The sequence below is a fragment of the Anabrus simplex genome, chromosome 1, assembly GCF_040414725.1.
Source record: "Anabrus simplex isolate iqAnaSimp1 chromosome 1, ASM4041472v1, whole genome shotgun sequence".
In the NCBI taxonomy this organism is placed as follows: domain Eukaryota; kingdom Metazoa; phylum Arthropoda; class Insecta; order Orthoptera; family Tettigoniidae; genus Anabrus; species Anabrus simplex.
Genome location: NC_090265.1, coordinates 786650389 through 786665598, shown reverse-complemented (window position 1 = coordinate 786665598; position 15210 = coordinate 786650389). Strand labels below are relative to the sequence as shown.

At 36.4% G+C, this 15210-nt stretch overlaps 1 protein-coding gene across 2 annotated transcripts in view; it reads right to left on the bottom strand.

Moving 5' to 3' along the window:
• The window catches only part of LOC136857522 (aminopeptidase N), a 518903-nt gene that overhangs the window by 71582 nt on the left and 432111 nt on the right, over positions 1-15210 (bottom strand). For both annotated transcript variants that reach the window (XM_067136248.2, XM_068225222.1), the window contains exons 5-7: positions 10938-11096; positions 9203-9496; positions 5811-5994 (exon numbers count right to left, since the gene is read on the bottom strand). In XM_067136248.2, coding sequence (XP_066992349.2) covers positions 5811-5994; positions 9203-9496; positions 10938-11096 — 637 coding nt within the window. The remainder of the gene's footprint in view (positions 1-5810; positions 5995-9202; positions 9497-10937; positions 11097-15210) is intronic.

The window sequence follows — 15210 nt, the reverse complement described above, 5'->3', positions numbered from 1 at the left end:
TTTCATTATAATACCGTAGCAAAGCACGGCTAACTTGCTAGTCTATATATATAAAAGAACATGTACTGACTGACTGATTCATCATCGCAGAACCAAAACTACTGGCTATAACGAAATGAAATTTTGTGGACACATTTATATTACATGCAGGTGCTCGCCGAGAGAGGATTTTTGGATATTCCGTCACTAAGGGGGTGAAAAGGGGGATGAATTTTTAAAATTAGTGTATCTATATCTCAAAACTTTAAAAGTTTACAGATGTAAAATTTGGGATTTAGAATCTCTTTAAAAATAAAGAAACTTATTTTTTTTGAAAAATCCTAATAGGAGGGGTGAAAAAGGGTGAAAAAGGGGTTGAATGCCTTTAATGAGGACCCTTACATCTCAGAAACTGAAGATACTACCGACCTGAGTATTGGTATTTGGAATATCTCTAAAAATAAAGAAACACATATTTTTTTGTTTTCAGAAAATCCAATTAATGGGGGTTAAACAGGAGTGACAAATGGGGTGAATTTTTTGAAAGGCTATATCTACAGTATATCTCAGAAGTGTAAAATGTTACAGACATAAACATTTGTATTTGGAATCTCCTGTAAATGTAAAGCAGCATAGGTGATTTGTTTTCAGAAACTCCATGTAAGGTGAACAAAAAACGGGGTGAAATTTTAAAATGAGCATGTCTAACAGTATAACTCAAAAACTTAACATCTTGCATAAGTGAAAAATGGTATTTTTATAGACATGATACTGTATAGGCTTCTGGGCTTATGCCGTGTCAAGAAAATAAGGTGAAATTCCTTACATTTTGCAGAGAACTATATTCTGCGTCATCAGAAGAAATCTCGACTGTCCACAAGAAAGGCTTCTTAAAACAACTCTCTGCAAAAGAATTTCACCTTATTTTCTTGACACGGCTTAAGCCCGAAAGCCAATACAGTATCATGTCTATAAGTACAGACCTGAAAGCATCAATGGCAACATGGTAGTTTTATGTGTATTAAAATAAAGAAACATGTATTTTTTTTGTGTTCAGAAAAATCACTTGGGTGGGAGGTAAAAATGACTGAAAATGGGGTTGAATTCTTTTAATTAGGATACTGATATCTCAAAAACTGAAGATGTTACAGATGTGAAATTTGGTATATGGAATCTCCTTTAAAAATAAAAAATTATATATTTTTTGTTTTCGGAAATCCACTTAAAGGGGGATGGGGGTAGAATTGAAAAATTATTTGAATTATTTGTATGAAGATACTATTACTTCAAAAACAAAAGATGTTGCAGACGTGAAAATTGGTATTTGGAATCTGCTTTAAAAATAAAGAAATATGTACTGGTATTCCTTTGATTTAGGAAAATCCAATGAAAGGGGGGTGAACGATTTAAAAAATTAATTGAATTAATTGTCTGGGGATACTTACATCTAATAAAAACTAAAATTGTTACAAACATGAAAACTGGTATTTGGATCTCCTTTAAAAACAAAGAAAAACGCATTTTTGGGGAAAAGTCATCTTGGGGGGGGGGGGGGGGCGGTGGTGAAAAGGAGTTGTATCCCTTTTATGAGGACACATATCTCAAAAACTAAAGATGTAACAGCCGTGATAATTGGTATTTAGAAGTTCCTTTTCTAATAAAGGAACAAGTACTTTTTCTGGAATATTCACTTGGGGGGGGGGGGGGGGGGATGGGGGGTGTGAAAGGAAGTGAAAAAAAATATTTGTTTTTATGGGGTAACTTATATCTCAAAACTGAAGGTAACAAACGTGAACATTGGTATTTGGAATCTCCTTTAAGCATAAAGAACACGCCTTCTTTCATTGGCGGGGGGGGAGGGTGAATCAACTTAACGGTTGTGGGGAGGAAAAGGAGTTGAGACCAATTGATTTGACTGTTCATAATGTACTTGATTCTGATCATAAACCGATAAGTTTTAATTTTTCCTGGGTTCGTTTTCAAGAGCAATCTTTTCCCTTGAAGAACTTAAAGTTAGATTACAGTAGATCCTCCTAGCACATAAATAAAAATTTAAACACAATTGAAATTAAAAGATAGGAATGATATTGACAGTGCAATTACTCACCTCTAATAAGGTCAATAATGCATGGAAGTATATTATTCGTATCATCAGAAATCTCGTGCACTTGCCTACGCGCGACAATGGTGCTGGTCACATTGTCAGCAATGATATGGCAGCAGATGTAATTTACCATCCAGAACATCAATAATAATAATAATAATAATAATAATAATAATAATAATAAATTAATAACCTAAATTCAAGTAATATCACCCACCCTAATAATAATAATTTTTTGGGCTGTCGTCAAAATGTGCGGACCGCGCTGGGAATGGATCCTGACTGTGTAATGACTAAGAATGCAGTCCGTCCACGACTTCAGTACCGCCATGGCACCCAAGGCAACACCACGCCAGATCTCCTCAAGAATTTGTCCGTATTAAAAATGCTTACAGGAAAAGATGGCAAGGATTTAGGGACCCAACTGACTGGGTGGAATATCTGGAGCAAGCCTGCGAAGTACAAAATCGATTGCTGGAAAGAAAGATTGAAGAATGGGAGGAACTTTGCCGTCAGATCGTGAATTTTGGCGGATTAATTAAAATGTTAAGTATTCAATTATAAATTTCAGTATAATACCGTAGTGAAGCACAGGTATCTTGCTAGTCATTAACATAAATAGAGAAATATAAAGGACCGAGGACTGATCCTGATCCTTGTGGTACACCACAGTTTACTTATTCCTAGGTAGAGGATCGTTCATCAACAAACGTGACTCTTTGTGAACTATTTGACAGATATGATTCAAACCATGAAAGAGTACTCTACGAGACGCCAATCGGTACGGAAAGAAAGAAAAGTCCTTGATATGAATTATTACTGAAGAATGCTTACTGGTAATGCTTTCAACACTACCATATTTTAACATGGACCCTGGCAATGAACTGGGTCATTTTCCTGAATTTTAATGCATTATTACACAACAGCGAAACATAGTACATATCTCCAAAATGAAGATGCTAATCAGAAAGTCTATTCATTCATTCATTCATTCATTCATTCATATCCTAAAGTAAAGGCCTTGTCGCTGCAACCACATGTCTTTCCTCTGCTGAGCGTTTCAGGTCAACATATTTTTTCAAATTTTGCCTGTTCATCACGGAATCCAGATTCTTTTTCCTCTGCCTTCCTCTTCCCTTCTTACCCAGAACTTTTCCTTCCAGCATAGTTGTGAGGAATGTGTTATGTCGAAGTGTGTGGCCAAGGAATTTGGTTTCGCTCTTTTCTACAGTGTTAATCAATTCGCTTGTTTAATTTATTTCCTCAAGGATCATATTGTTTGACTTTTTCTCTGTCCAACTTATTTTCAGCATCCTCCTTCATATCTACATTTCCATTGCTTCCAGATGTTTTAAATCCTGTTTTGCTAAGACCCATGTTTCATAAGCATACAACAAAACACTCCACACAAACATTTTGGCAAACTCTTTCTTAATTTTATTGTTAATGTTCCTGCTTGTCAGAAGCTGTTTCTTGTTACTGAAGGCTTGTGTAGCTAGAGCAATCCTCCTCCTGATTTCTGTGGTGCACCTGTTGTCCTGAGCGATAATGCTTCCCAAGTAGCAAAATTGACTTACCAGTACTCGTACAGTTTCATCACTTATCTTAATGTTTATTGGTATCTCTTCAGTTTATTTCTTGGGAACTAATACTTTTGTTTTCGAGGTGTTCAGTTTCAATTTTCATTCTTGTAGTGTTGATGTTAAAACTCATAGCATTTTACTTATTTCCCTCCTTAATCTGCAATTAATGCAATGTGATCAGCAAACCTTATACAGTGGATTTCTTGTCCATTAATTCTAATTCCTTTGGTTTTTTGCTTAAGGTTTGATATAGCCTCCTCAATGAACATGTTGAACAAAAAAAGAGATAGTGCACAAACTTGTCTCACTTCTCTTCTAATGGCTGCTGTCTTAACATTACAATTGATTTCTATTCTTGTGCTTTGATTTTTGTACAGGAGTGAAATGAGTCTTCTGTCCCTCCAGTCAAGTCCTATATTCTTCATGTTCCTAAAGAGGTGTTTCCAGTTTACTTTGTCAAAGGCTTTCACTATATCCACAAATGCAATGTATGTTTTCCCGTTAACACAGTCTTCTTTCTAGAATAGTTCTTAATGCTAGAAGAGCTTCTCTTGTTCCCTTCCCAATTGTAAAACCAAACTGATCCTGTATTTGTTCAATTTTGTTTTTAATCCTGTTCTTTATTACATTAAGCAGCATTTTGGATGTGTGCGATAGCAGTATTAGTGTTCTATAGTTGGAACAGTCGGTAGCATTTCCTTTCTTTGGTAGGGTAGCTGCCTCCAGGAATTACGCCATTGTAATAACATCTTGTAATGATATTATACAGTTGTTGTTTCAGAGAAGTTGTATGTCATCTGGTTGGGTTGCTTTCTCATCTCTTAATTGTTTTAGTGCTAGGTCAAATTCTTCCCATGTGACTATTGGGCCTATATTGTCATCTTCCATCATCTGTTCAGGTTTAAGATAGTCAGGAATTGCCATTACTTCTTCATCCCAGTACAGGTCTTCAAGATGTTCCTTCCAGCGTTCTGTGATATCTTCACTATCAATAAGTAGTTACCTACCCATTCTTATCCTTTATAACTGAACTTCTTGTTTTGGGTTATATATTTGAGTGATTTGATCATGCCATATGCTCTATCTGTTCTTCCTCCTTTTATATCATTTTCTATAGTCTGTGTAATTTCCTTCATCCATACATACCTTATGTAATTTAACTTAATTATACTAGTTTTGTGAAAAACAAAAATATGTACAGAAAAAAGCATTTGCATTCAAGTTTTACCAATAAGCCTGCTCAATCAATGAAAACAAATCATTTAAAGTGGCTACTTAAGCCACAAATAAACACAAGTACATTTGAAATACAAAATGTACCTATTTAGGAACAGTTTCTTTCGGTATAGTCCATCCTTACACTCCTTGCACCACCATCTACTTTCTTTTTGTGGTACAGGTGAATCATCAGTCAGCATCTCTTCGTCTAAACGAAAAAATGAGCCCAAATTCCTGAAGAGGTGAAGCATTTCTATAGTTTGTATAGTAAGTAAAATAACGCAGCTAAAAACTATCACTTGATATGTTATCTGGTTCATAACCAGAGTCTTCATCACTGTCATCTGCAGTATTTCTGAACCCACTTCTCCTGATAAAATATCCAAGGTATCACTAACATTGAGGCGGCGAGAGGACATATTTGTACAGTAACACAGCTAACAGCGTGACAGATTTGGCGCGGTCAGCACCCAGCACATCGAGTGCTTCGGTAGAGGTCACGGCAAGGAGAAACTACTCTTTCTGTCATTTCAGTTAGAACTTCCCGATAACTGCTACATTCTAGTGGACACTAGATAAACTACTACCCCCAGACAAGGGACGGCCATAAGACCTATCTGTGTTGGTGTGACGTAAAGCCACTAGCAAAAAAAATTAAAATAAAATTTAAAAAAATAAAAAATTAAAAAAATAATTAAATAAAAGACAAGAGACGGCAACCGTATGGGATATGTGCAGCTACCTATAAACACGCGTGAAAAATCATGCATACGGGCACCATCCACAACCAAGAAAGCAGTGCGCCTGTATCTCATACGGGCATAGTGTTGAAGGTGTTAAGATATAATGGGCAAATTGGACCCCAAGCAAAGACAAGTTGGTGTAAAGAGAAATATCTTTCAGTGTAACACAAATATTTTACTTACAGCGTTGACTCCTAGATATTCAACATAACTGGCAAAACCTTCATTAAGCCAGAGGTCTGTCCACCAGCCAGGGGTAACCAAGTTTCCAAACCACTGATGAGCCAATTCATGTGCCACTACCGTGGCTACACTTTGCTTGTTACTATTTGTGGACACCCCTTGTTTGTACAGCATGGCCGTTTCCCTACAGAGAAAAACAAAACATTTTACAGCTTTAACATTAATTTTGAAAATGGATGCATCACCATTTAAATAATTTTATCCTGAAAACATAATATTAAAAGAAGAAAGTATTTTACCATCAAGGTTTTAGATTTGTAACAACACATGTTCAATAATTGTAATTTTAGTCCTGGGTCCTAGAAAGTAAGAATGTTTTGTGGGCTTTTAAGAAAAATCTCTGATGAAGAGAATGGTATAAATTTTTCAAAACAAAATTCAAAATAATATAGATTAACTATGTTTTAGTGAAAACAATAAATATTGACATGGTGGACCCACTAATAACCCATCATGTTATACCGTACTAATCAGTCACTACTGATCTGCATTTAGGACAGTCACCCAGGTGGCAGATTCCCTATCTGTTGTTTTCCTAGTCTTTTCTTAAATGATTGCAAAGAAATTGTAAATTTATTGAACATTTCCCTTGGTAAGTTATTCCAATCCCTAACTCCCCTTCCTACAAATGAATATTTGCCCCAATTTGTCCTCTTAAATTCCAACTTTATCTTCATATTGTGATATTTCCTACTTTTAAAGACACCACGCACACTTGTTCATCTACTAATGTCATTCCACGCCATCTCTCCACTGACAGCTTGGAACATACCACTTATTGCTGCACAATGAGCATCCACATGGGAGATACAGGCCATCAGTTTACAACCATAAGTCAAGATCTTACAATCATCAAGAAATTGAACAAAGGAAGGTTAATGAATGAGTATGAGAATATTTACATTTTTCTAGATCAGTACGTTAATAAAGACCATAATTTAAACCACGTTTCAGATACCAAGAATCCCACTTACGAAACTTTACCTAAATTACTGCAATTATTAAATATAAAGGGTTGCACAGTCAAGAATATCTTTAAACTTCCCCCTTCAAATACTCCTATAGTTTCCAGTAACCTAACTTCCCTGTGGTTGCCCCACACTAACACGCCTCCACTGACCAACCAGACACGTGACACTCCGCCCACCCCGCCCACCCCTCCTACCCCTACCCTCCCTCCACCTAAGACGTCACACCGCTACAACACACGAAGTACGAGAACTGTAACTGTCAGTCGAGCTGGCGACAAGAATGAAGCGATCTTCCCACATACAACACCAGGAGGTAAGCAAAAAGCTCCATAACTTAGCTCTTTAAGCAATTAATAATACCATCTTTCTATAAAATATAATTTTCAATTTTGTTGCAGACATTCTAACAACTTCCTTTCCTCAGTGGATATCATTCTTCCATCTAAAAAGTGAGTATTTCATGAGTCTCCCATTCAACCAACATCAAGACAGTGGCCGACACCACACCTCAGAACACTTTGGAACTACCATTGATCTACCTATCCTTATTATTTGCTTATTCTCTAATCCATTACAGTGTGCAAATTAGGTTGCCAGTCAACAATAGACCACTTTTAAAATAGCATGAACCAAGGGCTTGGCTACAATATAACTCACAGTTGTTTCAATTCCACAATCTTTTGATGTGCCTTTTGTAAAGAAGACTTCAACTTAGAAAAATATGACTACAATTATAGAAATATCATGAGGTTTTATAACATCCTTTGAGTACGATTAATAGATGCTATCAGACATCAAACATTGTAATTAGCATTCAGACACCTTTCACTTAAATCTTTATCCTGTGACTGTACATAGTGTCTTAACATGGCGTTTATTTAATATCAAGTGTTAATATATTGTACATAGTGTCTTAACGTGGTGTTTATTTTGCATCAAGTGTTAATGTATTCTTTAAACATTAAACATTGTTTCATAAGACTGAGAGTGCCTAACCATATGATAATTATTTTAATAGGTGCCAACACCAGATATTGTACGAATTATTTCAAAGACTTTTTCAAGAACTCCACTAAATCTTGTTTACCAGTCATTAAAGGACCGTCACATTGTATTTTTTAACTCATACTAATATTTTAGTTTTATGATGGTTTAATATGAATGTATTGGGATCCCGATGACAATTGATTTTGAGGCTGAGGGATAGGCTGACGATGCCTACAACAAGGGCAAAACATGTCCCAATTTAAGTGTCATGCTTAAGTTATAGACATTCTCGTGAATGTATTGTATTGAATAGGTTGACCACTTTAATAAACTTAATTGTTTCAAATACATACCACTTAGTTGAGCAGTTCATCTCCTTTCTCCCTTGTTTTCCCAGTCCAAACTTTGCAACATTTTTGTAACACTAATCATTTGTCGAAAATCACCCAGAAGAAAACAAGCTGCTTTTCTTACAATTTTTTCCAGTTCTTGAATCAAGTTATCCTGGCGAGGGTCCCATACACTGGAACCATACTCTAGTTGGGGTCTATCCAGAGGCTTATATACCCTCTCCTTCACATCCTTATTACTACAACCCCTAAACACCCTCATAACTATGTGCAGAGATCTGTACCCGTTATCTACAATCCCATTTATGCGGTTACCCCAATGAAGATCTTTCCTTATATTAATACCTAGGTACTTACAATGATCCCCACAAGGAACATTTGCCCCATCAATGCAGTAATGGAAACTGAGAGGACTTTTCCTATTTGTGAAACTCACAACCTGACTTATAACCCCACTTATCATCATACCATTGCTTACTGTCCATCTCACAACATTATAGAGGTCATTTTGCAGTTTCTCACAACCTTGTAACTTATTTATTTCTCTATACAGCATAACATCATCTGCAAAAACCCTTAACTCTGATTTCTCTTCTTTATTCATATCATTTATACATGATTAAGTCGTTATGGTCTGAGCTGTCAGATGCCGTGGAATGACATCAGCAGACGAATAAGCTTGAGCAAAGCTTTTAAAAGTAGGAAAACTCATAATACAAAGATAAATTTGGAATTGAAGAGAACAAATTAGGGCAAATATTTATTTATAATATGAGGAGTAAGGGATTGGAATAATTTATCAAGGGAAGTGATCAATAAATTTCCAAATTCTTTAAAAACATTCAAGAAAAAGCTGGATAAACAATTGATACGGAATCTGACACCTGGGCAAAAAAAGAGAAGAAGAAGAAGAAGAAGAATAAGAAGAAGAAGAAGAAGAAGAAGAAGAAGAAGAAGAAGAAGAAGAAGAAGAAGAAGAAGAAGAAGAAGAAGAAGAAGAAGTGTATTGTGGAATTGAACATACCTGTATGTAATAAGGCCCCAATTCTCCATGGCCCCTGCTGCAAAGTCTGGCAGTGCTATCATATCTATCTTGGGGAGAGGGAACTTAATCTGGAAATACTCTTCATAGTATTTGAGGATCTTGGGTCCAATCTGCAAGCTGAAGGCTGCTTGCTGCAAAGCATCTTTCCGGGTCCAAACAGAGAATGCACCGTCTTTCTGACTTTCAAAGTCAGACACCACAAATGCTACCAGGTACGTAGACATGGGCACAGATTCTCCATAATGGTCCCACTCATACTCTGGTAGGCCATCCCTAAAACATACAATTTAATATTGTGTGGATGTCATACATGATCAAGTAAGGAAACAAACAGGAGTGAAATAAGAGGGTGAATCAAATACAAACCAGAATTACTTTAAACATTGTTTTACCATTGATGCTTTCACGGCCCATAATTGTAGACATTGGTTTATGCTGTTTCAAGAAAACAAGGTGAAACTCTTTACGGTTCACAGAGAACTTTGCTCCGCGTCTGCAGAAGAAAATCTCGACTGTTCACAAGGAAGTCTTCTACAATAATGAGGGTTTGAATTTACAAATGCTTTACTGTTGGAGTTGTAGTGGTACGCTCATTCATCATTAGGTGGCTTGTTGTATGCTGGCATAGCACTAGTACCATATTCCAAGCGGGAGCTAACGTCAACATTAAGGTCCAGTTAGATGTTCTATCAGACCATGTGTGCTTGACAAGTAATGGAGAGGACATCAGACGAATCAGGGACGAATGTGGTGGAAGAAATACGAGTAAACCAAAACTAATGAAATAAAATAAACTAAAAATAAAATAGAATTTGATGAAAGCCACTGGGATAGAATAGAACAGAGCTGATGGAAAGAAAGTGTGTGGCAAAAACCAGAGGATGATAACGATGTGAGACTATGTGGGAGGGAAGGGTGCATAACCGGTGTACACATATTTTGAAAGTATGATACTTAACACATAACACATAGCTTGGAATGAATCATCTGGTGATGATGAACATATCAATTTGGAAAACACCAAAACAAAATAACAATATATATAAATTATTAGGATTTTTATGTATTTCCACAGCTTATTGTATAGTTCTAGACCTGTAGTGTTTAGTGTGGGTAAGAGCTTGAATATCTTGGAGCACAACATCATGACCCAACAAATGGGCATGATCAGCTATTGCTGACTCATCTGGCTGGTTGAGACGGACATTTCTTTGGTGTTCCTGGATCCAAAATTCCCTGTACTTCCAGCAAGGTATACATTGGCCAAATGTGCCAGTCCATCGGGACTCGCATCAAACATGTACTACTACTACTAATTTGTGAACTTGCATTTAAGGCACAAAACATTTTGTATCAATATGGTGGAACAATAAATACTCTCAATTTGTTAATTTTTACTACATGTTGATATGGATCATGAAGTTGATTACTTGCAGCTTCATTGCAGAGGGTAGAGAGAAACTTGTTCAGTTTTAGGAATGGTGGGAGTAATTATTATCTGTAGACACTCTTGAACTCTTATTGGAATATTTTGTTTCAGTATAGTGTAAATTGTCCAGTGTAAGTTTCTAGACACCAATGTATGTTACAACTGAAGAAACCTTATACTTACAAAAACAATTTTGTATGTATTTTTTAATCTTCAAACAATAATACTGTATCCAGGAATATCCTGGATAAACTAAGAGAAATAAGGCACAAACATGAGACTTACACAGGTTGAGGATCCTGACGACGTGGCATGTTTGAGATTGAGGTCATGTTCTTTGGTCTGGCTATACTAATGGTAAATCGAGCCTTCAGCGCAGGCTCGTCAAAACAAGGGAAAGCTCGTCTTGCATCTGTTGGCTGGAACTGAGTGGCTGCAATCCACCTGAAACAAAAAACACACATGAGAGACAGGGACAAAGCCAAAATTTTAAGAGTACAAACTTCCCTTTTCTCAAACAATCTGTTTAAATAAAGACATCTAAAACTAAACTGAATCCGAGATGATTTACTTCTTGTAATTTCATGCTACAGCGCTTGTAATGCTTAGTGATCTAGAATGCTAGACACTCGATTTAGCCACAAGACCCTTGTTGGTGATCGTATTTATAATCTCTGTCAACACTTGATTTGGTGTCTTCATGGAAAATGATCCAAGTATACTATTAGTTAATATAATAAATGTTTGAGGCTTATAATTCAAAATTATATAAATATATTTAGCAGGTTCATGTCAAAATACAGGGAAAACCTCGTTAACATGAAATCCAAAGGCCCGGAAAATCAAGAGTTCATATTTTTAAAGTTTGTGTTAGATGAATACCCAAATTTAAGAGAATAACAATCACTTTACAGTATGGTATTGCAGAGTACTGGACAGTATCTGACTATACATAAATAACTTAAGGTACTCCAGTCTCTTTCAAGAGAAGAATTCAGGCATGTTTCGCTATCGCTCATGGGAACAAAATTATTAATATTATTTATTTACCACAATTCTGTGCAGAAATATGGATTATGGAAGGTCTAAAGAAAAAGGGTGAGCCCCATGTACATATAAAATGTTCCCTAAACCTGTCTTACCAATACGACAAGAGATTGCACAAGCAGAGAAACAATTGAAGAATGACAAAGCACCCGGTGAACATAACATTATCCCAGAAGTCCTAAGGGTAGATCCAGATTTAACATCAGAAATCATGGAGCCACTTCTAACACTAATATGGAACAAAGAACACCTCCCTGAGGAATGGAAGAAGGGTGTCCTCATCAAGATACCGAAGAGGGCTGACCTCTCAGATTGTGATAACTGGAGGGGAATAACGTTGCTTTCTATGGGGGAAAAGTGATGTCAAAAGTCATACTGAATAGAATAAGCAATGTCATTGATAGAAGACTACATCAAGAACAAGCAGGTTTCAGAAAAGGTCGGTCTACTGTAGATCAGATTAACACATTAAGGCTAATCAATATACAATTTCCTGAGTATCAGACAGCTTTGCATATACTTTCCATTGATTTTGAAAAGGCCTCTGATTATATCAACCAGAGGTGGCTCATGCATTCATGAACGTACGATTTGTTGGTAATTTTCACTATTTTTGGTACCTCTCCTACTTGTCTGAATTTATGTTATATATTGTTCTTACCTTAATGCTTTTGGTTTGGTAGCTTTTTGTTGATTTAATAAGTTCCCTTCGACGTGCAGTCATGTCACAGTTTGGATGAATACTGCTTGCTTTTTCCTTTCTCTTCTCTGTTGACTTACATAATTTTTTCTTGCTTATTGATTGGTTGCATCACCTTGACATGACTGTTTGCGTCAACGGCAACTTCATTTCTAATTGGTACTGGAAATGTATTCTTCTGCTCCTTTCTACTTTTTCATTGACCATTTTTGGTTTTTGCTTTTGCCTTTGTTATATTATTAATTAATTGTAAATTATTAATATTCTTTCTGGACTTCCTTTCTCCCACTATTTTGTATTTTTTGTTAAGGTTTTTATATACTATTGAGTAATTATTACTGTTAGTCTTACAGCACTATTTTACGTCATATCTGGAACGTTCTGCAGTGCTACTTAAAGACTGCCTCAATCAGGATCTAGAACACAGCCCTCACTCTCTTCAAGAATCTCACCGTAATCACTGCCACTTCTCAGTGGCAGCTTTTATGCTGCACCGTCGTCCGGGCAGACACTTGGCCATACGCACTACAGAAGGTGGCTTTTCACTGACATATATCTCGCTACACCTTGCTCGAGGTCATTCACCTCGGCATTGCTCGCATGTTAGAGCTGAAGCATGACACGTTGATTGCAATTTAGCTACTCTTGCAGCTGGCTTGGCCAGCATTTCTATCTTACTTCAGATTTGTAACTAATGATAGTCTGGACCTTGTATTCTGCACCAAGTTGCACATCAAGCCTACGAATATTTTATGTAATGTTTTAACCAGACATGCCTATTCTTTGGAAAAGGACTTTTCATATTATTCGGCTGATTTGTCTTGGAAAATTCTTGAATTGCAGTGCAGTGCCGGACTATGGATCTTCATATGTGTTCGATTGTGTCTTGACTTTGTGCCTGACAATGTATACAAGCTAGCTCATTTAACCATTCTCCGCTTTTCATAAACATTATAAGACTTTGCCTAACACTGCATGTGCCATACTGCCATTCAGAAAATTACGCACTGTTTCTTTTAAGTGACTTACATTTTACTTCTTCTGAATTTTACAGTGTCTACCCCCGTCATTTTTAAATCGCCTCTTCTACTGATCCGGAGTGAACTTGATCTTTTATTTTCTTTTTCCTATGCGTTGTTTTTCATGTTTTAATCGGCTGATGATGACCTGGACTAGGGTCGAAACCGGTACCACTTCTACTTATTATTAAATAAGAATGTAATCACTGCATTTCTTATTCTTTTGTATTGAATAGGTTGAACCTCTTTATTTATTATTTCAATTTTAACTACGCAGTTGCTGGTCAAAGGCTTGACAACTTTCTTTTCTCCCTGGAGGAGAATTCAGTGCTGTGAGATTTCAATTCATGCCTTGTAATCAATTTATAATCTTTGTAATTTAACGGTCTTGGAGACCTCTTTAATATTAACTTTGTAATTTTTTGATAGCTTTAATGTTCATTTACCTAGACATGTTATTCAATTTTAATATTGGTCTGGCTTGGACCAGCCTTCAAAGGTAACGTAACTATTTCAGATATTCAGAATTTTTTCAGTGCTTCATAAGACAATAGTCTTATTTATATTTAAATACCATGCGCATAGCCGGTGGCTATTTGGCTCAAGGACATGTGCCCAGTATTTAATCTTAAAACTTAGTCATTGTTCCTTTTTAAACTATTCCAACTATTTATTGTTATCTTTACAAATATTATAATAAACTTTGTAACCGCTGATCCCTTACTACCTTTATTATTCTTATTCCCCGTAAAACTTAGGAATCCTACTTTGACCTTTTCTACTTTTCTCCAAGAGGAAAATGTGGAGGGTTGTGTTGGAAAAGTTTGGAATCCCACACAGGCAATGTATGACGGATATATTGTACTTGTCAAGTAGAATATAAAGGGAAGCTGTCTGAATGTTTTGCTGAAAAATCTTGAGTCAAACAAGTATGTCTATTGTCGCCAATCTTGATTATCATGACATTGGATTGTATGTTGAGAGATACAACAAATAGAAAGCATGGCATTCAGTGGGGAATAAATAAGCAATTGGAAGAACTGGATTATGCAGATGATCTCTGGCTTCTTGCAGAATGTTTTTGGGACATGGAAATCAAACTGAATGACTTTAAAAATATACAGTAAAAGGCGAAGAAGTAGGCTTGTAGATAAATAACAAAAGACTATAGAAATGCGCATAAACCATCATTACAATTCTAGCTTGACTTTAGATGGAATGGATATGGAAAGAGTAGGGTAATTTTGTTACTTAGGAAGTATGGTTAGCCAGGATGGAGGTGCTTTTAGAGATGTGGTGCATCATATAAATAAAGCCAAAGGAGATTTTGCACAGTTATGGCCAATATGGAGGTCCCCTCACATTCTCATAGAAACAAAGCTAAGGATATTCAACTCAAGTGTTAAATAGGTGTTACTGTATGGAAGTGAGACCTGGAAAGTGACCGAAGACATTACCAAAGGTTACAGACTTTTATAAATTGTTGTTTGAGGCACATTATGAGAATATGGTTGCCAAAGGCCATCTCAAACAAAGACTTTTGGGAGGCCTCAAGCCCATACAGCAGCAGCAGATAATGGGAAGAAAATGGCGATGGATCGGGCACACCCTGAGAAGACCACAAGGAAGTATCACAAAGCAGGTGTTGAGCTGGAATCCACAAGGTAATCGCAGGCAAACCTGACTGAGGATTATGTGGGTGAGAACCATAAACAGGAAGATTGCTGGAGTCAACAAGACATGGAGGGAGATGAAGGCATTGGTAGCAGACAGAATAAGCTGGAGAAATTTC